At 48.1% G+C, this 23,512-nt stretch overlaps 2 protein-coding genes across 2 annotated transcripts; one reads left to right on the forward strand and one right to left on the reverse strand.

Moving 5' to 3' along the window:
- Window positions 1-15,770: 15,770 nt before the first annotated feature.
- Window positions 15,771-18,619, forward strand: LOC123045773 (glycosyl hydrolase 5 family protein). The gene is made up of 4 exons (XM_044468948.1): window positions 15,771-16,399; window positions 16,487-16,734; window positions 17,264-17,784; window positions 17,877-18,619. The coding sequence occupies exons 1-4, from the start codon at window positions 15,971-15,973 to the stop codon at window positions 18,398-18,400; spliced, it is 1,722 nt and encodes a 573-aa protein (XP_044324883.1). The 5' UTR covers window positions 15,771-15,970; the 3' UTR covers window positions 18,401-18,619.
- On the reverse strand, window positions 18,584-22,728 carry LOC123045772 (probable galactinol--sucrose galactosyltransferase 2). The gene is made up of 14 exons (XM_044468947.1): window positions 22,260-22,728; window positions 21,946-22,175; window positions 21,760-21,850; window positions 21,618-21,666; window positions 21,403-21,494; window positions 21,154-21,261; window positions 20,970-21,077; window positions 20,351-20,761; window positions 20,139-20,280; window positions 19,982-20,049; window positions 19,755-19,889; window positions 19,454-19,671; window positions 19,277-19,365; window positions 18,584-19,192 (listed from the first exon to the last, which is right to left on the reverse strand). Exons 1-14 carry the CDS (start codon window positions 22,508-22,510, stop codon window positions 18,896-18,898), a joined length of 2,289 nt encoding a protein of 762 aa, XP_044324882.1. The 5' UTR covers window positions 22,511-22,728; the 3' UTR covers window positions 18,584-18,895.
- Window positions 22,729-23,512: the final 784 nt, after the last annotated feature.

Consider the following 23,512-nt stretch of genomic DNA (forward strand, 5'->3'; position numbering starts at 1 on the left):
GAATGCAGTCTTGACATCCATTTGCCAAATTTCATAATCATGAAATGCAGCAATAGCCAACATGATTCGGACAGACTTAAGCATCGCTACGGGTGAGAAAGTCTCATCGTAGTCAACCCCTTGAACTTGTCGAAAACCTTTCGCAACAAGTCGAGCTTTATAGACAGTAACATTACCATCAGCGTCAGTCTTCTTCTTAAAGATCCATTTATTCTCAATGGCTTGCCGATCATCGGGCAAGTCAACCAAAGTCCATACTTTGTTTTCATACATGGATCCCATCTCAGATTTCATGGCCTCTAGCCATTTTGCGGAATCTGGGCTCATCATCGCTTCCTCATAGTTCGTAGGTTCATCATGGTCAAGTAACATGACTTCCAGAATAGGATTACCGTACCACTCTGGTGCGGATCTTACTCTGGTAGACCTACGAGGTTCAGCAGAAACTTGATCTGAAGTTTCATGATCAATATCATTAGCTTCCTCACTAATTGGTGTAGTCGTCACAGGAACCGGTTCTCGTGATGAACTACCTTCCAATAAGGGAGTAGATACAGTTATCTCATCAAGTTCTACTTTCCTCCCACTCACTTCTTTCGAGAGAAATTCCTTCTCTAGAAAGGATCCATTCTTAGCAACGAATGTCTTGCCTTCGGATCTGTGATAGAAGGTGTACCCAACAGTCTCTTTTGGGTATCCTATGAAGACACATTTCTCCGATTTGGGTTCGAGCTTATCTGGTTGAAGTTTCTTCACATAAGCATCGCAGCCCCAAACTTTAAGAAACGACAACTTTGGTTTCTTGCCAAACCACAGTTCATAAGGCGTCGTCTCAACGGATTTAGATGGTGCCCTATTTAACGTGAATGCGGCCGTCTCTAAAGCATAACCCCAAAACGATAGCGGTAAATCGGTAAGAGACATCATAGATCGCACCATATCAAGTAAAGTACGATTACGACGTTCGGACACACCATTTCGTTGTGGTGTTCCGGGTGGCGTGAGTTGCGAAACTATTCCGCATTGTTTCAAATGTAAACCAAACTCGTAACTCAAATATTCTCCTCCACGATCAGATCGTAGAAACTTTATTTTCTTGTTACGATGATTTTCCACTTCACTCTGAAATTCTTTGAACTTTTCAAATGTTTCAGACTTGTGCTTCATTAAGTAGATATACCCATATCTGCTCAAATCATCTGTGAAGGTGAGAAAATAACGATATCCGCCACGAGCCTCAACATTCATCGGTCCACATACATCTGTATGTATGATTTCCAACAAATCTGTTGCTCTCTCCATAGTTCCGGAGAACGGTGTTTTAGTCATCTTGCCCATGAGGCACGGTTCGCAAGTACCAAGTGATTCATAATCAAGTGATTCCAGAAGTCCATCAGTATGGAGTTTCTTCATGCGTTTTACACCGATATGACCTAAACGGCAGTGCCACAAATAAGTTGCACTATCATTATCAACTCTGCATCTTTTGGCTTCAACATTATGAATATGTGTATCACTACTATCGAGATTCAATAAAAATAGACCACTCTTCAAGGGTGCATGACCATAAAAGATATTACTCATATAAATAGAACAACCATTATTCTCTGATTTAAATGAATAACCGTCTCGCATCAAACAAGATCCAGATATAATGTTCATGCTCAACGCTGGCACCAAATAACAATTATTCAGGTCTAAAACTAATCCCGAAGGTAGATGTAGAGGTAGCGTGCCGACCGCGATCACATCGACTTTGGAACCGTTTCCCACGCGCATCGTCACCTCGTCCTTGGCCAGTGCTCGCTTATTCCGTAGTCCCTGTTTCGAGTTGCAAATATTAGCAACAGAACCAGTATCAAATACCCAGGTGCTACTACGAGCTCTAGTTAGGTACACATCAATAACATGTATATCACATATACCTTTGCTCACTTTGCCATCCTTCTTATCCGCCAAATACTTGGGGCAGTTCCGCTTCCAGTGTCCAGTCTGCTTGCAGTAGAAGCACTCAGTTTCAGGCTTAGGTCCAGACTTGGGTTTCTTCTCTTGAGCAGCAACTTGCTTGCCGTTCTTCTTGAAGTTCCCCTTCTTCTTCCCTTTGCCCTTCTTCTTGAAACTAGTGGTCTTGTTGACCATCAACACTTGATGCTCCTTCTTGATTTCTACCTCCGCGGCTTTCAGCATCGCGAAGAGCTCGGGAATAGTCTTGTTCATCCCTTGCATATTATAGTTCATCACGAAGCTCTTGTAGCTTGGTGGCAGTGATTGGAGAATTCTGTCAATGACACTATCATCAGGAAGATTAACTCCCAGTTGAATCAAGTGATTATTATACCCAGACATTCTGAGTATGTGTTCACTGACAGAACTATTCTCCTCCATCTTGCAGCTATAGAACTTATTGGAGACTTCATATCTCTCAATCCGGGCATTTGCTTGAAATATTAACTTCAACTCCTGGAACATCTCATATGCTCCATGACGTTCAAAACGTCGTTGAAGACCCGGTTCCAAGCCGTAAAGCATGGCACACTGAACTATAGAGTAGTCATCAGCTTTGCTCTGCCAGACGTTCTTAACGTCGTCAGTTGCATCAGCAGCAGGCCTGGCACCCAGCGGTGCTTCCAGGACGTAACTCTTCTGTGCAGCAATGAGGATAATCCTCAGGTTACGGACCCAGTCCGTGTAATTGCTACCATCATCTTTCAACTTTGCTTTCTCAAGGAACGCATTAAAATTCAACGGAACAACAGCACGAGCCATCTATCTACAAACAAACATAGACAAGCAAGATACTATCAGGTACTAAGTTCATGATAAATTTAAGTTCAATTAATCATATTACTTAAGAACTCCCACTTAGACAGACATCTCTCTAGTCATCTAAGTGATCACGTGATCCAAATCAACTAAACCATAACCGATCATCACGTGAGATGGAGTAGTTTTCAATGGTGAACATCACTATGTTGATCATATCTACTATATGATTCACGCTCGACCTTTCGGTCTCTGTGTTCCGAGGCCATATCTGCATATGCTAGGCTCGTCAAGTTTAACCTGAGTATTCTGCGTGTGCAAAACTGGCTTGCACCCGTTGTAGATGGACGTAGAGCTTATCACACCCGATCATCACGTGGTGTCTCGGCACGACGAACTTTGGCAACGGTGCATACTCAGGGAGAACACTTCTTGATAATTTTAGTGAGAGATCATCTTAAAATGCTACCGTCAATCAAAGCAAGATAAGATGCATAAAGGATAAACATCACATGCAATCAATATAAGTGATATGATATGGCCATCATCATCTTGTGCTTGTGATCTCCATCTCCGAAGCACCGTCATGATCACCATCGTCACCGGCGCGACACCTTGATCTCCATCGTAGCATCGTTGTCGTTACGCCATCTATTGCTTCTACGACTATCGCTACCGCTTAGTGATAAAGTAAAGCAATTACAGGGCGTTTGCATTTCATACAATAAAGCGACAACCATATGGCTCCTGCCAGTTGCCGATAACTTCGGTTACAAAACATGATCATCTCATACAATAAAATATAGCATCACGTCTTGACCATATCACATCACAACATGCCCTGCAAAAACAAGTTAGACGTCCTCTACTTTGTTGTTGCAAATTTTACGTGGCTGCTACGGGCTTAGCAAGAACCGTTCTCACCTACGCATCAAAACCACAACGATAGTTTGTCAAATAGACTCCGTTTTAACCTTCGCAAGGACCGGGCGTAGCCACACTCGGTTCAACTAAAGTGAGAGAGACAGACACCCGCCAGCCACCTTTAAGCACGAGTGCTCGTAACGGTGAAACCAGTCTCGCGTAAGCGTACGCGTAATGTCGGTCCGGGCCGCTTCATCTCACAATACCGCTGAACCAAAGTATGACATGCTGGTAGGCAGTATGACTTATATCGTCCACAACTCACTTGTGTTCTACTCGTGCATATAACATCAACGCATAAAACCTAGGCTCGGATGCCACTGTTGGGGAACGTAGTAATTTCAAAAAAATTCCTACGCACACGCAAGATCATGGTGATGACATAGCAACGAGAGGGGAGAGTGTTCGTCCACGTACCCTCGTAGACCCTAAGCGGAAGTGTTATCACAATGCAGTTGATGTAGTCGTACGTCTTCACGATCGACCGATCCAAGCACCGAACGTACGGAGCCTCCGAGTTCAGCACACGTTCAGCTCGATGACGATCTCCGGCCCTCCGATCCAGCAAAGGCTCCGGAGATGAGTTCCGTCAGCACGACGGCGTGGTGACGATGATGATGTTCTACCGGCGCAGGGCTTCGCCTAAACTCCGCGACGATATGACCGAGGTGGAATATGGTGGAAGGGGGCATCGCACACGGCTAAGGAACGATCCGTAGATCAACTTGTGTGTCTATGGGGTGCCCCCCGCCCCCGTATATAAAGGAGCCAGGGGGGAGGAGGCCGCCGGCCTAAGGGGGCGCGCCAAGGGGGGAGTCCTACTCCCACCGGGAGTAGGACTCCCCTTTTCCAAGTTGGAGTAGGAGAGAGGGGGAAAGAGGAGGAAGAGGAGAAGGAAAGGGGGGGCGCCGCCCCCCTTCCCTTGTCCTATTCGGACTAGGAGGGGGAGGGGCGCGCGGCCCCCTCCTTGCTCCTTCCTCTTCTCCCTCTTGGCCCATGTAGGCCCATTAACCCCCCGGGGGGTTCCGGTAACCTCCCGGTACTCCGGTAAAATGCCGATTTCACCCGGAACCATTCCGATGTCCAAACATAGGCTTCCAATATATCAATCTTTATGTCTCGACCATTCCGAGACTCCTCGTCATGTCCGTGATCACATCCGGGACTCCGAACAAACTTCGGTACATCAAAACTTATAAACTCATAATAAAACTGTCATCGAAACGTTAAGCGTGCGGACCCTACGGGTTCGAGAACTATGTAGACATGACCTAAAACCATTCTCGGTCAATAACCAATAGCGGGACCTGGATGCCCATATTGGTTCCTACATATTCTACGAAGATCTTTATCGGTCAAACCGCATAACAACATACTTTGTTCCCTTTGTCATCGGTATGTTACTTGCCCGAGATTTGATCGTCGGTATCCAATACCTAGTTCAATCTCGTTACCGGCAAGTCTCTTTACTCGTTCCGTAATACGTCATCTCATAACTAACTCATTAGTTACATGCTTGCAAGGCTTAGGTGATGAGTATTACCGAGAGGGCCCAGAGATACCTCTCCGACAATCGGAGTGACAAATCCTAATCTCGAATTATGCCAACCCAACATGTACCTTCGGAAACACCTGTAGAGCACCTTTATAATCACCCAGTTACGTTGTGACGTTTGGTAGCACACAAAGTGTTCTTCCGGTAAACGGGAGTTGCACAATCTCATAGTTGCAGGAACTTTGTATAAGTCATGAAGAAAGCAATAGCAGTATACTAAACGATCAAGTGCTAGGCTAACAGAATGGGTCATGTCAATCACATCATTCTCCTAATGATGTGATCCCATTAATCAAATGACAACACATGTCTATGGTTAGGAAACATAACCATCTTTGATTAATGAGCTAGTCAAGTAGAGGCATACTAGTGACTATGTGTTTGTCTATGTATTCACACATGTATCATGTTTTCGGTTAATACAATTCTAGCATGAATAATAAACATTTATCATGATATGAGGAAATAAATAATGACTTTATTATTGCCTCTAGGGCATATTTCCTTCACGAAGAACCCCAGCAATGCCGCCAACCCTCTACACATCAGGATCACGTACCAGTCCGTCATCACCTCCGCCATTAGAGCCTTGTCTCGAGCTCCTGCAAAGAGAAATGGAGGAGAAGGGAGGAGGAGGAGAAGCGAGGCCAGGTGTGAGGAAGAAGAAGGAGCACCTCAGTCATTTTATAGCTCAAGATCGGTAGTACGGTGGGCGAAGTCCACCAGCGCCGCTCGTCGCTCGATCGCCGGTGTTCGGAGGGGAATCCGCGAGCAGTGCCGACAACGCACTAGCCCACGAGGTGAGTGCACGCTGCGCCGGCAGCAAGCACGCCGCGCACTATCGCAGTACGGCCTAGATGCCCTACGAGCTAGACGTCACCGGTGGAGAAAGCACGGGAAAGCACGCGAGAGAGAGGAAGAAGGAGAGAGCCAGAGGTAGAGGAAGAGACCGACAGTGGACCCTGGGTCCACCTGTCGGCCACAGAGAGCACTGTGCTCTCGGGTACGACCAGCGTATTTTTAGTAATATAGAAGTTTATTCTAAATTTACTGTAACCAATAGTAGAAATTGACCGTAAAATTTTCCATGCAACGCCAGTATGCCACACTGTAGTTTTGCACCACTTATTGCCCACTCACTGTAGCTACGTTTTAATTACATGAGTAGGATGGTTATTTTTGTGATGGTAGGAGTAAGATTTTTCAAAACAGCCCTTAGCAAATCTCGAGGATGAGATTTTTCATAAGGGGGGCAGTGTTGTAACACCCCAAAAATTTAACCATGATTTGTTTATTAAAAAATTTGCCAGGAGATTAAAATTTTTACTTTCTGGATTTTCTTTTGCTTTCAGAGCCTCTCTTTTCTTTGATATTGTGAAGTTTTTACCCCAAGTAAAAACTTTCCAAAATTATCATTGGACTTGTATACCCTCTCAATAAAAACAATTCTTTTATCAGTGGATTTATTTGCATAATTATTTTTCCTGAGCTTTATTCTTTTAAAGTGATTTTCATAAGTTTTAGAGCCTCTTTTGCACTGCAACCAATTGGCAAATGCATTTAAAATTTTCACCAAAATTTGGGGATGCCATGTGGTGTTTTTAAATCACTCTGGTGCGAAAATATCTTTTATTCATTGTAGATTTTAAGCTCTACCCCTAGTTTTCAAAACTGGTCCAGTTGGTAAAATTGCACTACAACCTATTTAAATATTTCTTTAAAACTTCCACCAAAATTAAGGGAGGTCAGTAGGAGTATATAATTCAATTTTGTGCAAAAACCCACTGGTGTTCTTTGGAAAATTTGATCAAAACATCCTCTTTTGCTCTCTGGACCATATTGGCCTTTTCTACTGCAACTCCATTTTGTGTTGCTCTGTTGCCCATGATTCTTTTTCTTGCTTATAGTCCTCCCTACCAAACCCTTAAGTCCAGGAGAATGGACCCATTGGAGTACTTTTGGTTCATGAAATAATAGCCTTTAGTTTCTGCCCAAAATTGGTTTTCTCAAAAATTTGCACTAACAAGTTTCTGTTTTTGCCAAACTAATCTTGCCAACCTCTTCATCATCTAAAGAGACTAGGATCTGATGATTTTTGGCCACCCCAAGAACTACCTAGATGCCTCTAGCATTATGTCGAACACTTTGTGTGCATGGCCAGATTTGGCATGAATTTTAATTGACATTGTGAACTTGATCTTCTGACCTAACTAACTTGTCCACTAAGCTCCTAGCTAACCCTAACCCAGGCCTGTTAACTACCAGCATCACCTGAGCTCTCTAACACACACTGGCATTTCGTCGAGCACCTGGCGTGCGTGCGCTGGGCGCGCCCAGAGCGCGTGTTTTGCACGTGCGTGCGCACGGGTCACCGCGTCTGGCCCCTGGCCTTTGCTCACCTGCAGAGCCACACCCGTCCTCATCCACTCACCAGGATACTCCAGGCCGCCCCTGGAGCCCCACAGCGACACCGTCAGGTCGGCCACGGCGGCTAGCGGCCGGCCATAGTGGGTTCCTGCCATGGACGGCGCCGCCCAAGCCACACGCGTGCGCCAGCTGCCCTCTGGAGCAGCCCGAGCTTATCCAAGAACGCGTCTGCTAGCGCTCGTCGCCGCCACGCACCCCCTGCTGCAATAGAACGGCGGTTCGCCGGCGTTCTTATCCATGGTCGCGGAACCAACCTAGCTACACTATAAATGGAGGCCCCTCTAGCTCATCCAGACCCCCAGGCAACCTCAGGCCATCCCTTTAGAGCCCCCACAGCCAGCAATCGACGGAGGAAGGCTTTCTTCCTCGCCTCCGGCCAGTTCGGCCGCCGCCACTCACCGGCTCAGTTCGTCATGAGCAGGCCCTCCCCCGTCCATCCAGCGCCACCACCCGACTCCACTTGGTCTTGCGGAGCCGCCCAAACCCCCAGCTTCGACGGAGAGCCACCATAGCCCGAACCCCCAAATCATCCTAAAGCCACCTCCGCCGCGGAGCTCGCCGCCGGCGACTCCCTTCGCCCCCGCCAGCCTGTCGACCACCAAGAGGACCGCCCTGGACTAGCGGATCCATCCCCGCCCTCAGAACCCCGCGGGGAACCGCCGTTCATCGACGATGATCGCCGGAGTCCCGCCGCTCGGGCAGAGGAGAAAGGAGGGAGAGGCGACTGGTCAAACCTGACCAGTGGGCCCCGTGGACCCACTGTCAGTGACCCATGAGTCGGTCCACGCTGGCGTAAGTGGAGGCGTAAACCCAGAGTACGTCTTTGACGTGTTTTTTATTTCGAAACATATTTCTTTTTCTGTTTTATTTTAAAACAGAAATTTGACTAATCTTTGACTGGCTATAACTGTTTAAATATAACTCCAAATGAGTTGATTCTTTTTCCTACCTCTCTCAAATTTCACCTAGTTTATTTTAAGATTTATTTCAAAAATAATTAGGAAAACTTTTTGTACTGTTTTTTTTGTTTGTGTTAATTTTGAATATTTTCAAAAATAGGATTGTGAAGAAGAAGGCAACTTTCAAAAGTTTTGGAATGCACCCTGCCTCTTCACAACATGAAGGCAAGCTTTTTGAACCCTGGCATAATATTGTCATGTGTTGTTTGATACGGTTACAACACCCCTTGTCTTGGAGTTTTCGTTATTTTATGCGATGATATGATGATACTCATAAGTGCATATTGATGATTCCGTGCTATTGGAATTTGATATGTTATGATAGTAATCACCATCGTATGCTTTTCATGCATACCGGAAGGAATCCGGGAAAAGCCTCTGTCTTGGGTAGACACGGGCTTGTCCCTAGTCCTCCGTCGAGACGGTTGTGTCCGGTATGGCATGACGGGGTATGAGGAGTGGTGATTTTGTCTGTTGGTTGAAAATACATTTTTGTTATGCTAATCATGCAGGGAATACTTAAACCTCTTGAGTCGACCATAGATCGAGTCTTGTTCCAGTAACCCCCATACTTGTTTCGTACTACCACTTGTCCCTGCCATAGGTAGGGTACGGTTCAGTAAGTTTTCAACCCCTTCCTGGCACACACCGTACAGAGAGGCCATGGTGGAAGATACCGGCTGCATCCGGTAGGCATGCCACCTGGTCCGGGGGCATGGGTGTTTCCGGTTGTAGCCGACGGAGTAGCTCCCCTAGTTTGCGCGCGTTATAAATTTTGTGATCCCATGCTACTCGAGGTTGTAGCCTCCCCACTTAGAGTTTTGCTTGACAGGTGTCGTGGGTGATTCTAGACACCGGTAAGTTAAGCTAGTGTGTGCAGGTCAGGTGTGTTTTCAATTAAAAGACCGTAGACGAAATTAGTCCAGATGGACTAAAGGAATCCGTTACTCGTGGGTAAAGAGTACACCCTCTGCAGAGATTATATCTATTCGAATAGCCGTGTCCATGGTTAAGGACTACAGTCTGGATTGGGTCAAGTGTCGGTCTTAGTGTCGGTCTTCGGAGGAGAAACAACTAAACCAGAACATGGATCGGGACTTGTGACTTATGATGATTATGATCATTATTATTATGGACTAACCCTTTGTATTATTTAAATTATTGAGTATCCCTGGGACGGTTCTACCTCCTGGATATTCATTGTGATTATTTTCTTATAAGCCCTTTATGAGGTGCCGCACAGACGCCCGACTGTGGCATGTTTTTTGTTTATTTACTTTATAAGCCCTTTATGTGGTGTCGCACAGACGCCCGACTGTGGCATGTTTGTTATTTATTTACCTTATAAGCCCTTTATGTGGTGTCGCACAGACGCCCGACTGTGGCATGTTTGTTGTTTATTTACTTTATAAGCCCTTTATGTGGTGTCGCACAGACGCCCGACTATGGCATGTTTGTTATTTATTTACCTTATAAGCCCTTTATGTGGTGTCACTTAGACGCCCGACTGAGGCATGCTTTATATCATGATCTTTTCGAGGCGTCGCTTCAGACACCCGATTGGTGCATTTTATTTCTACTCCATTATTGCATATTCATGTTGTATATGAATAACCTGCGTGCATGCATCAAGGATTTTATTCCGTGACTGACGTTGTGATCATAGAATACTTCAGAGCATGTTTATCTTCTGTTATATTATACCGGTGTTCATAATGTTTGTGAGTACATTCAAAAGTACTCACTGTCTTGTCCCTGGCTATTGTCTTGGCCAGATCTCTTGCTTGGAGAGGAGCGTTGCGATGACAGCCCCGGAACCTACGCAATGATGATAGCAGTTTCGCGAAGATAGGAGTTATCCAGGTCAGCTGTTCCTGTGGGAAATGGAGTCCCATAGACGCTGATGAACCGCAACCCGCTTCCGCCACCAACCACTAGAAAACTTGTGTTGCACTCATAGGCCAGAATGGTCTTGTACTACATATTATGTATTTTGCTTGGAGTTTCTGTATCAAGTTGGTGTCTCACCAGCTAACAGTAATCCTGGGGCTGGTGAGCACAAGGGGCATTTTCTAGAAAATTAATATCCCGAAAACCCAGTCCTAACACCCTGACACCGAGGAGAAGGAGGTGGATGCCACATATGATGGTCCACTTCTCTCTCATTTGGTTGGTGCGGTTATTGAGATTGGATTAGATGACGCAAGACTTGAATTCATGTTTTGTGACTTTATAGCGTCTTCACGAAAATCAAAATCACATTCCTCAAAAAAAACAAAAGAAGGCGAAGTTAGCCACCACAACTTGAGTTTTCAAATGAGAGGCATATTTTGGAATAGCAGAGGTCTTTCAGACTTGGCTAAACATAAACACATTGATAATTGTGTGAGAGAACATGGACTGGATTTTGTGGCCATTTTCGAGGCTGACAAAATGTGACTTTCGTGCATATGTCCTTAGTCACCTTTCAGGTGGCTTCGACTACACATGGCATAGTAGCACGTGGAAAGTTCAGAGGAATTCTATTTGGGATATAGACCACAACCATGGACTTGATAATCTTTTCGACTAGTGAATTTCACATTAAATTCAACCTCCAAAACAGAGCTGATAATTTTCCATGGAGCCTTGTTGCACTATGGGGCTGCCCAAGATGAGCATAAATCTGCTTTCCTTTAGGAATTGGTGAACCTAGCTAAGGATAACCCGCATCCAATGATTACTGGATGGGACTTTAATATACTTAGGTACCAGGAAGAGAAAAGTAATGACCGCTTTGACAACCATCAAACTGTCATATTGAATGTTCTGATTAACAGTTTGAATATTGGGGAAGCTATTATGTGGGGCAGCAATTCACTTGGGCCAATAACTGTTTTGTTCCAGTACGTGAAGCTCGATAGGGTACTCATGGATACCGAGTGGGAGATAAATTTCCTATGGTCACTGTGTGGGCCCTAGAGCATATCGAGGTGAAGGAAATATGCCCTAGAGGTAATAATAAAGTTGTTATTTATATTTCCTTATATCATGATAAATGTTTATTATTCATGTTAGAATTGTATTAACCGGAACTTGATACATGTGTGAATACATAGACGAAACAAAGTGTCCCTAGTATGCCTCTACTAGACTAGCTCGTTAATCAAAGATGGTTAAGTTTCCTGACCATAGACATGTCTTGTCATTTGATGAACGGGATCACATCATTAGAGAATGATGTGATGGACAAGACCCATCTGTTAGCTTAGCATTATGATCGTTGAGTTCTATTGCTATTGCTTTCTTCATGACTTATACATGTTCCTCTGACTATGAGATTATGCAACTCCCAAATACCGGAGGAACACCTTGTGTGCTATCAAATGTCATAACATAACTAGGTGATTATAAAGATGCTCTACAGGTGTCTCCGAAGGTGTTTGCTGGGTTGGCATAGATCGAGATTAGGATTTGTCACTCCGTGTATCGGAGAGGTATCTCTGGGCCCTCTCGGTAATGCACATCACTATAAGCCTTGCAAGCAATGTGACTAATGAGTTAGTTGCGGGATGGTGCGTTACGGAACGAGTAAAGAGACTTGCTGGTAACAAGATTGAACTAGGTATGATGATACCGACGATCGAATCTCAGACAAGTAACATACCGATGACAAAGGGGACAACGTATGTTGTTATGCGGTTTGACCAATAAAGATCTTCGTAGAATATGTAGGAGCCAATATGAGCATCCAGGTTCTGGTTATTGACCGGAGATGTGTCTCGGTCATGTCTACATAGTTCTCGAACATGTAGGGTCTGCACGCTTAACGTTCGATGATGATTTGTGTTACGAGTTATGTGATTTGATGTATCGAAGGTTGTTCAGAGTCCCGGATGAGATCCCGGACCTAACGAGGAGTCTCGAAATGGTCGAGACGTAAAGATCGATATATTGGAAGGCTATATTCAGACATAGAAAAGGTTACGAGTGATTCGGGTATTTTTCGGAGTACCGGAGAGTTAAGGGAATTCGCCGGGGGAAGTAGTGGGCCTTAATGGGCCATACGGGAAAGGAGAGAAGGGCCTCAAGGGGTGGCCGCACGCCCCCCTCATGGGCTGGTCCGAATTGGACTAGGAGGGGCGGCGCCCCCCTCCTTCCTTCTGCCCTCTTCCTCCTTCCCTTCCTTCTCCTAGTTGGACTAGGAAAGGGGGAAACCTACTCCTAGTAGGAGTAGGAATCCCCCCCCCTTGGGCGCGCCCCTTGTGGGGGGCCCTCCTCCTCCTCCCCTCCTTTATATACGGGGGAGGGGGGCACCCCATAGACACACAAGTTGACAGTTGTCTTAGCCGTGTGCGGTGCCCCACTCCACAGATTCCACCTCAGTCATATCATTGTAATGCTTAGGCGAAGCCCTGCGTCGGTAACTTCATCATCACTATCATCACGATGTCGTGCTGACGAAGCTCTCCCTCGATACTCAGTTGGATCGAGAGTTCGTGTGACGTCACCGAGCCGAACGTGTGCAGATCGCGGAGGTGCCGTACTTTCGGTACTAGGACCGGTCGGATCGTGAAGACGTACGACTACATCAACCGCGTTGTCATAACGCTTCCTCTTTCGGTCTACGAGGGTATGTAGACAACACTCTCCCCTCTCGTTGCTATGCATCACCTAGATGGATCTTGCGTGTGCGTAGGAATTTTTTTGAATTTACTGCGTTCCCCAACACGAGGCACTATCAGATCATGTGCCCATCATTCTTGATTTTAAGTCTAACAGCCCACCCGCTCGCCGACTTTTCATGTTTGAATTGGGGTGGTTGCACTGGGAAGGTTTTGCAGACATAATCAAAAATGTATGGGACAGGCCTGTCGTTGGTCATACACCTATTCAGAAGTGAAAATTTAAAATAAGGGCCATAAGGAAATACCTATTTGGATGGGCAAAACACACCAATGGGATGTAAGAAAAGAAAAGCAACGCCTCTCCATCATTATTGACGACCTCGACAAAAGCGCAGAGATGATGAACTACAGAATCAGTCCAATGAGAAGATTGACATCTTTTGTGAGATGAGGAAATAAAATACTACCAAAGATCTAAAGTTGACTTCATCTTGAAGGGCGACAATAATATGTGATATTTCCAATTGGTCGCCAATGGGCGGCATAGGAATAAATGTATGTTTAGTCTCCAACAAGAGGAGGGGCGGATCGAAGTTCAGACAGAGCTCAAAAGTTATATCATGAAATACTACAAATCTCTTCTTGGACCTACACATGAAGGTAAAATCACCCTTGATGAGACCCGAACAGTTGATATTACAAGTCAAGACAGAAGAGAACGATATACTCACGACACCTTTCACTAAAGAGGAGGTGAGAGCTACAGTGTTCCAAATGGAACATAACAAAGCTGCAGGACCGGATAGCTTCCCCGCAGAATTCTATCAGAATTTATGGGATGTCATCAAGGCTGGCCTATTGGAGTTGTTCAATTGTCTTCATGCCAGCCAACTTGACCTACCCAGGCTTAATCTTGACGAGACTGTTTTGTTGCCGAAAATTAAGGAGCTTGAGCGGAGGCTAGGGAGCTCTCATTCCCATCTACTCACTGGTAGAATAACTCCCGATAGTATCTCATTCATCCCATTGTAATCCCTCGCACGAGATATACCCACCATCTGTAGATAACAACAAAGCAGGATGTAGGGTATTACTCCTCAATGGAGGCCCAGACCTAGGTTAATTCCCCTTGTGATCCTCGATCTGTGACTTCCAACCACGGTAGGTATCCTACCAACGTTGCCGACGGGAATCTGCACCGTCACCCCCTCATAACTGGCTTGTGACAGCCAAGTGTTCATAGCGACGTTGCATTTTGATCCTTAGATGTCGGCTCTTTCTATCATTGTGAAGCAGAATTCACCAAGTGTTGGATTGTTCTTCCACCAATATGGAACGTGAGATGGGTTTAGGTCGTAATGAGACAGGTTAGTTTTACCCTACTGATGATAGTGTCGCAATAGTAATTCAACCTAGTAGGAGAGGAACCATCGACTCACACAATTGTTCAAGAGTCCTGCTACACATACGACGAATTTTTGTATGATTTACGTACGACAGCCTCATCAGCCGTTCGATGAATCCCACGCAGGAGTGGAATCACATCGTACGAAAGTCGTATGCGGTATTCATCGTACGCACATCAATTCCGATTGTTCAACGGGCTTGATTGAAAAGCCCCTCTATTTGTAAGAGGACAAGGGCGGTGCGGCTTGGGTAGGTGTAGTTCCCCTCCTAGGGCTGTCACACAAGGTGAGCGGATTCTCCGTGATCTCCTTCCCCCACGCCACAAGTTGGCTTGCCCTCCAAGTTGGGAGGGAGCGCACCAATATGGGCCCATGAGGCTGCATATAAATTTGGAGTGGATGTCAATTTTCTTATGAAATTTAGTACAAATAAATCCTAACAAAAATCCCAGTGAATTGCAACCCTATGAATCAAACAATGCAGTAAGAAAAATCCCTAATGATTAGAAATCCTTTCAATTAAAGATGCCCTCAATGATTTTGATGATGTTGGCACTTCCTAATGCACTCACATATCACCTATGGAAGACCGGATCGATATTGCAGAGCTTCGGATGTTGCCTTTCATTTAAAAAATCCTTGTTAATAAGAAGCCAAAAGCACTGACAACACCACACACATGCACTCACATCTCGCCTACCGAAGATCGGATCGCGTTGTGGAGCTTCAAAACTGAGAAAGTCACCACATACACCTCACTAAGAATGTTGCGTCCCACTAGAAGAATAATCCGCATGAATAACAAGCCAAAAGCGTCAGTCATCCAACACTGTATGTTTTTCTTGACGTAAAATATGAAATGTCCTCCGGGGTGCTTCCTTCCAAAACCCACGCATAAATCAACTGTCGGGCAAAGTACATGTTACCCGACACAAGCACCGCTCGACATTAGGCATCCCAAAACATATATAAACTGCAGGAGTTAGGTGGCCATTTTTCTCCAACCCTCTACCGACCTCCATATTCTTTATCTCCTTTTCAGCCGAGTTGCGAATTAGGAGCAGTACAGCACTGATCTCGTCGCAGTGCCTTCAAGCACTATAAAATAGTTGTTGCATTCTTGAAACATCGGCAAGCGCTAGTCACCCTCTTGAAGCCCTTCCCTCACACATGTCAAGACCCGTCTCAATGTCACCACCAAGTTATTCCTTTGAAGCCTCGCCCTCCTTCCACAGGCCCATGACGAAGCCAACCTAGCTTGCACCACGTACCGTGTGGCATTATATATACACCCGCCCGCCCTCCGTGCCATCCCGGCCTCCCATCGCCATGGCGACGATGGGGAGGGTGAGGCGTTCTCCTCTCCTCGCGGCGTGGCTGGCTCTCGGCTTTGCGTGGCATTGCGCGCTTCACCATGCTCCGGCGGCGGCCGTGACGCTGTCGACGGCGTCGCGGTGGGTCGTGGACGAGGCCGGGGACCGCGTGAAGCTGGCGTGCGTGAACTGGCCGTCGCACCTGGAGCCGATGCTGGCGGAGGGGCTGGGCAAGCGGCCCGTGGGCGCCATCGCCGGGGACGTCGCCGCCATGGGGTTCAACTGCGTCCGGCTCACCTGGCCCACGTTCCTGGTGACCAACGCCTCCTACTCGTCCCTCACCGTCGAGCAGTCTTTCCAGAGGCTCAATCTCACCGAGTCGCTCGCCGGCATCAGGGCCAACAACCCCGCCGTCGTCGACCTCAAGCTCATCGACGCGTTCAAGGCAAGCTCGTAAATCTTTTTAGTGTATAATAGTGCGCTTAATTTGTGTTGGTGTCAAGCTGTTGATGTGTGCATGGCATACATACAGGCCGTGGTGAGCAGCCTCGGCGAGAACAACGTCATGGTGATCCTGGACAACCACGTGAGCAAGCCGGGGTGGTGCTGCGACAACTCGGACGGCAACGGGTTCTTCGGCGACGGCTACTTCGAGCCGGACGTCTGGGTCGACGGCCTCACCAAGATGGCCACCATGTTCGCCGGCGTCCCCCACGTCGTCGGCATGAGCCTCAGGAACGAGCTCCGAGGCCCCAGGCAGAACTCAAACGACTGGTACAAGTAAGTGCTTTTCTCCTACCCTGATTAGATTGATCACTAAAACCAAACCAAAATTATTATCACTACCAGTAAACACTGTTGAACTGACGATCCTATTCCTAATGTCGACCATGTCGGTGATGATAAAAGTCTCAAGTGCGTGTGGCAATGCGCGTTGAGCCACCAACGACATTGAGATTTTGATCATGTGCATGTCCTGGGCCAGTAAATGAGCCTGAACAACCTAGTAGTAGTTGGCCGCTGGCTTTACATCTCCAACTGCTGCTCCTGCACAGCATGTGAGAGACAGTAATGGCATTTACTGCAAGTGATAGGATAGCCGTCCAACAGACAGCATCAGTCTTTCAGTGAACCACCAGTAGTCCTTCGTCTGCTCCGGAGGCATGAGCTTTCAATGCCTCGAGCAAAAGGGACAAAGCCTAGTACTCCCACACATGGCGCCCGCCCCGTCATAGTGTCATGGCACATGCAGCTGAGCTGGGTTGACACGGAGTCACTGACAATGCACGCACGCGGCGCACGAACGCAGGTACATGCAGCGCGGCGCGGAGGCGGTGCACGCGGCGAACCCGCGGGTGCTGGTGATCCTCTCCGGCCTCAGCTTCGACAACGACCTGGCGTTCCTCAACTCGCGGCAGGTGAGCCTCAGCTTCGCCCGGAAGGCGGCGTTCGAGGTGCACTGGTACAGCTTCTCCAACGGCCAGGAGTGGGCGGCGGGCAACCCCAACGAGGTGTGCGCGCGGATCGGGGCCAGCGTGTCCCGCCGCGCGCTCTACCTGCTCGACCAGGGCTGGCCGGTCTTCCTCAGCGAGTTCGGCGTCGACAACCGCGGCGGCAACGCCAACGACAACCGCTACTACGGCTGCGCCGCCGCCGTCGCCGCCGACCTCGACCTCGACTGGGCGCTCTGGACGCTGCAAGGGAGCTACTACCTCCGGCAGGGCGTGCTGGACCTCGACGAGGTCTACGGCGTGCTCGACAGGGCCTGGTCCAGGCCGCGCAACGACACCGCGCTCCGCAGGGTCCAGCCCCTGCAGCGCCCGCTCAGAGGTTCGCGCCCGCCGCGGTCTGCTCTGTTCGTCTTGCCCGGCCGGCCTGTGAGCTTGCGACTAATTTCACGGTGTTGGTGTGCGTGTTTGCAGGGCCTGGCTACGCGGAGGCGGAGCCGTACACAGTGCTGTTCCACCCGGCGACGGGGCTGTGCGTGCTGCGGCGGTCACTGGCGCAGCCGCTGGAGCTGGGCGCGTGCGCCGACACGGAGGCGTGGGAGTACGCGCCGCAGCAGGGGCGGCTGGCGCTGCGTGACAGCCCGCTGATGTGCCTCCACGCGCAGGGCGCCGGCCAGCCCGTGCTCCTCGGCACGCCGTGCGACGACGACATGTCCCGGTGGCGCCTCGTGTCGGACTCCAAGCTGCACGTCGCCGTCAATGCGTCGTCTTCGTCGTCGTCGGGCTCCGGCAGCGGCGGCGGCATGCTCTGCCTGGATGTCGGCGCGGACGGCCAGAGCGTGGTCACCAGCCCATGCCGGTGCCTGAGCGCGGACAACAGCTGCGACCCGGAGAGCCAGTGGTTCAAGCTGGTGAGCAGCACGAGGAGCGTCGCCGCCAATAGCATGCTCGCGGAGCTGCCTGTGAAACTCGTGAGCTCGAAGATTCGCTCGCTTTGATCGGTACCGGTAGGACCGACATATATAATTGTATAGGTGCACGCATCCGTTGTAGCTGCAAAGGCGCCGAGATGGACGAGAGAAGCTGCTCTAGAACTGGAGTAATATCCTTCAGAATTCAGGTAACTGAATGAATGCTGGGGCACTGGAGCACGATGGCCCCAATCTTGCAAAATCCGTCCGTTCATTCGACCAAATAATCTCATAAAAAGTGATCTACATAAATCTCTAATGTGGAGTTGTGTCCAACAGAAAATAACAGCCATAACGACACAGAAAACACACACGCATACGCACACGAAAACACGACGCGACATGGTAAGAAAGAACATACTTCTAAATCCGGTGAGCAGAGGAATTATTTCTGAAGCTGGGAGGCAGCAATTACGGAGAAACCACCACGGTGTAAACATCAGTAGTTGGTTTCCAATAAATGAATGGCGCAGAGCAGAAATTGCAACAAGAGACATCAAGGTCACATACAGGTTCAGGTGTTCAGGAGGCTGTGTAGAGAATCTCGATGTTCCAGAGGCTGCTGTGGGAAGATCCATCTGAGAGATCAAATGCCAGCAAGCCATCATCAGAATGACTGAACTCTACTTCATGCGCATCAACTCTGCAGAGTGCCGGCCTAGCAGATGAATACGCCCCCAAACGTCCTGGCCCTCGGCATTTGATCTGAACTGTCGTAGCCGAAGAATCAACTGTGCCTGTGATACTGTCGAGTGCGCCACCGGAGTTGAACATGTTGAGCAGTCCAAGTGGTGCGAACCGAACAGCCCCACCGTAAACCTGGTGCAAAAATGAATGTTTCTGTAAGAATATGAAGCAAACTAGGCTCAACAAACGTAAGCATGGGGTGGAGAGAAATCTGACCTGTATCGGTGATATGGTATAGATCTCACATGTCATAGTGACCAATGACAGCTCCAAACTTTGGTGCTTCTGGAGCCTTGAAAGAGAACCTGCAATACAAAAGTTAACTATGATGTTGGCTGTACAATGGATAAGACACAATTGCAAATAAGAAATGAGTAGCTAAAGAAAAATTACATGAATTGAAAGCATATACTGCAGTCTCTCCATTCCAATCATCACCAGCAATCTCCTCGAGAGACTCTACATCTGATGGCGAGAGCTGACCGGTTATGTTAACGGCGGTGGGAACATGTGAAATTTCTTCGACTAACCAAGTCCAGTTTCCAGCTCCCTGACAATTGAATACTCCGACAGCAGCAGACAAATTGTTCAGGTTCCATATTTTCAGCAGACTGCCCAAGAGTTAATGAATTAGTATTCTTCGTCAAATAGATTAGCAGCGGACAGACGATAAGCTAAATTGGTGTGTGTATACCTTTTACCATCCATGACTGGGTCATTGAACAGGCAATCGCGGGTAGGACGACCAGCATACCTTGCTCTTAGAATCGAGCCATCTGGTAGAACAAGCTTTTTCAGAACATTGAAATCGTGCACTCCTGGTTTGTCACTACATATCAACATGGGGAGAAATTTATACATCAAGCACGATTTGGTTAAAATCAAACACCACACCTGAAGAAAATGCACTATAAAAATCACCTGACATAAACACCACCTCCACTTAGAGCTCTAGCTGCTCCATGAAATTCCGCTGTTTCATGCTTGCTCTTTACATCAGAAAGAAAGAGAGAAAATTAGCTGACACTAAAGTACAGAAATGTGACTAATCAAACTAACGGGTGCACAATAATCTCACTTGGAACATATCCCAGTCCGGGATGAAAATTTCTCCCAATAAAAGGCTATTGAATGCTACATTAGCAATGTGCAGAGTTTGCAGTGTTGGTTCCCGAGGCATGAAATCTTCTGATGCTCTAGCAACTGCACTCTTCAAGGCACTACAAACAGTGAAGAATCATGTCAGATTCTATGTACATAGCTCATACTGTTCACAACTGGATTATTTACCTATAGATGTGGTCTGAACTGTGACTCATGCAGCATATTAGGTTATTTCCTTTGAAGTTCCGAGCAATAGATTCCTCAAGAGCATGTTGATACTTTCGAGTTAATGCAACACGACCACCGAAGCCATGCCCGAGAGTCTCCATCACATTTTGCACATCTACCTTCACACCATCCACACCCACACTAGAAAGGTAACTGTGCTGATCATTGTAGAATTCATATATCTTCTCAGGATCAATGATACCAACTCCATATTTCTCCAAGCTGTCCATGGCTACATCCCTCAAATTTGCAACATCACCAGGAGACTGGACGGGGTAAACTAGTTTTGGATTGTACTTCTCCATCACGTCCGATGATGTACAGACACCTCCCCAATACCCAAGTAAAGCATGCCATGCGTAGACGTACCTGAAATTTCACATGCAACATTTTGCTCAGTAGAAGATGACCTTTACTTATATACTCCCTCCGTCTGGAAATACTTGTCATTGAAATGGATGTATCTAGATGTATTTTAGTTGTAGATACATCCATTTTCATCCATTTTGATGACAAGTAATTCCGGACGGAGGGAGTATTAGGCATATAGTAAAGTATTGCAATAAGAATCAAGTACTTGACTCCATGTGTCTCTTTGATTTTCTTGACAAGATCTCCCAGATTCTTGCAGGCTTCTCCCCTGAACTTGTCATTCTCCTTCAGATCAACCAGCCTCTCTGCAAACCTGGCAATGTTAAGATGAAAATCAGACGTAGCACACACTCTTTTTTGTATGTATTAGCAAAGGCTGATATACATACACAGTCTCTTCAACAAGAGCTCCATCCACTTCCTTGAATTCGTTAACTATTTCTTGCCAACCATCATCTATAATCAGAAACCTTGGTGGTGCGCCTCCTTCACGCAAACTATTTTACAGGGACAGCATCATCAGTAAATGGCAATTATCAAATGAAGGAGGTGTATTCAGGAAAAAAATAAAAATGAAGGGTGCGGCAAATTACATAATGAACACCTGCAAATCAAAGATCAACTCAATTCTTGTATACCTTTGAAGGCCCTCTTCAATCCCTACTGGGTTGACAGCTTTATAAAATGCATCCCAAGTGCACCATCCAAACCAGTCTAAGTTTGCAGGGGTCTGACATTTGTAGCAAATTTACAAAAGACTTGTCACAATCAAATAAATTGAGATATGTCCAAGATCAACAACCTTAGTCTAATTGTTAGGTGATAAAAGTGTAAAACCTGCTTATATATATACCTCCTTGCTCTCTATATGACTGAAAGTTCCTTTGATCTTGGACAGTACCCTACAGAAGATGCAAGTGAGCCACTTCCACATAGAACAAATAAAATCCATGCCGTTGTAGTCGTAATATAGTACTCTTTGAGTATGGCATTACTTGATTGATTCCTTAATAAGCTTGAAAGGATTATCCCCTGAGTTGACGAATACCGCATCAACAGCGTCCTTCGTCTGCACATCAGGATCACCTAGCAAAGAGTCGACCATTCCACTAAGATTCCAAGCATCGCACAATTTGAGCCAAGCACCATAACATTCATAAGTCAAGGTGAAGTCTGCCTACCACTCTCGAAGCAGAATTGGAGCTCATTCTCGGGACTCCCTTGGAGGCTAGCCCGGAAATCGCCATGGAGGGCTGGCAGCATCAGAGCGTACCCCGCGTCCTCGGCCCCGTTCCCCCTCTTCTCCAGAAGCAGCATCTGCGTCTCCGCCGGCACGCCCGCCGCGTCCGCGCCCGTCTTCGGGGCCATCCACCAGATCTTCAACTTGAACAGCGACAGCCACCTCCATCCTCTGCACAGCAACCACCACGAGCATTAGTATCTCGGACCGACGCGCGCGCTGCGCAAGCATAACAAGCCTTAGGTGACCACCTACTTGGGGATGGTGCCGAGGGAGAAGACGTGGCGGCTGGACGGCGCCGCCGCGCTGGCGCCGAGGAACGCGGCGCCCGGGGCGGCGTCAGCGACGGCCGCGCGTAGGGTGACCTCGGGCGGGCACTGGGAGAGGAGCTCGCGCCCGCCGACCAGCAGGGACCCGCGCTCGAGACGCGTCGTCGCCATCTGCGGCGGGGACCCGTCGGCGGTGGCGCTGGGGTGAATGGAGGCGGCAGCGGCGACGACCGACATTGCGCCTGGAAGGGACTGCAAAGTCAGAGGATCCACAAAGCATGGGGCCCACCTGTCAGTGACTCAAAGGCAGGGTATGGCAGGGATTGTAAAGTCAGAGGATCCACGTCCGCCTGGAAGGAGGCCCCGGCAGCGCGAGATATGGCGCGGGGGTCGTCGAACTGCTGTGGAAGTGGAACAGGAACCCGGAGGACCGGGCGCCACGGCGACAGCGACCGCGAGCTGCAGCCTCGTCATCGCCAATATGAATCGCATGGATAAGCTCAACAATTGGGCCGCGTGGGGCACGCCCGAACGGGTGGCGTGCCATTGCTGCCTCCCGTGCGTGCGCGATGACGCGGGACGATGTTGGTGGTGGACGGGGCAGGCAGACTTGCCCACCGACAAGTGAGCGGTAGAGCCTCCCGGTGATCTGGGAACCTCATCAAAGTTTCAGAGTATCTACAACGGGACCTCGTATCCGCCCAAACGTCCCGCCGGGCAGCCCGGTCCCTCCGCAGACGCAAATTTAACATCTAGAGAGTAAATTGCTGAAAACCACCACATTTGTGGCTCAGATACTCCAAAACCATCACTTTTGTCCAAAGTCACAAAAAACCACTAACTCTGTGGCAAGTGAATAACAAATCGCACTGATTCGAAACTAAGCCGCGTTAATAGCAAAACTGATGGGTGGGACCCATATATCTGGGCTGATGTGGCGAAGACTAATCTTAGTCAATGTTTGACTAGCTGAGGTGGACAGGGGTCCCACTTGTCTGTCTAACACCTTCTTCTTCCTCCTCAAACTTCTCTCCGTCGCCTTCTCATCAACTCCACCGGCGGCCGGCTCAAACAAAGAACTCCACCGGCGGCTGGAGGCCGAGCTCAAGGAGGTGCGCCCGCCGGCAAGCCCCGCCCCATCCCACAACGCCGCTGCCCCGCGCCTGTAACGCATCTGCCCCGCGCATGCGCCTCCAGCGCCGCCGCCACGCGCCCGCCGCCATCCCACGTCCGCCTGGA

The sequence above is a fragment of the Triticum aestivum genome, chromosome 2B (assembly GCF_018294505.1).
Source record: "Triticum aestivum cultivar Chinese Spring chromosome 2B, IWGSC CS RefSeq v2.1, whole genome shotgun sequence".
NCBI lineage: Eukaryota > Viridiplantae > Streptophyta > Magnoliopsida > Poales > Poaceae > Triticum > Triticum aestivum.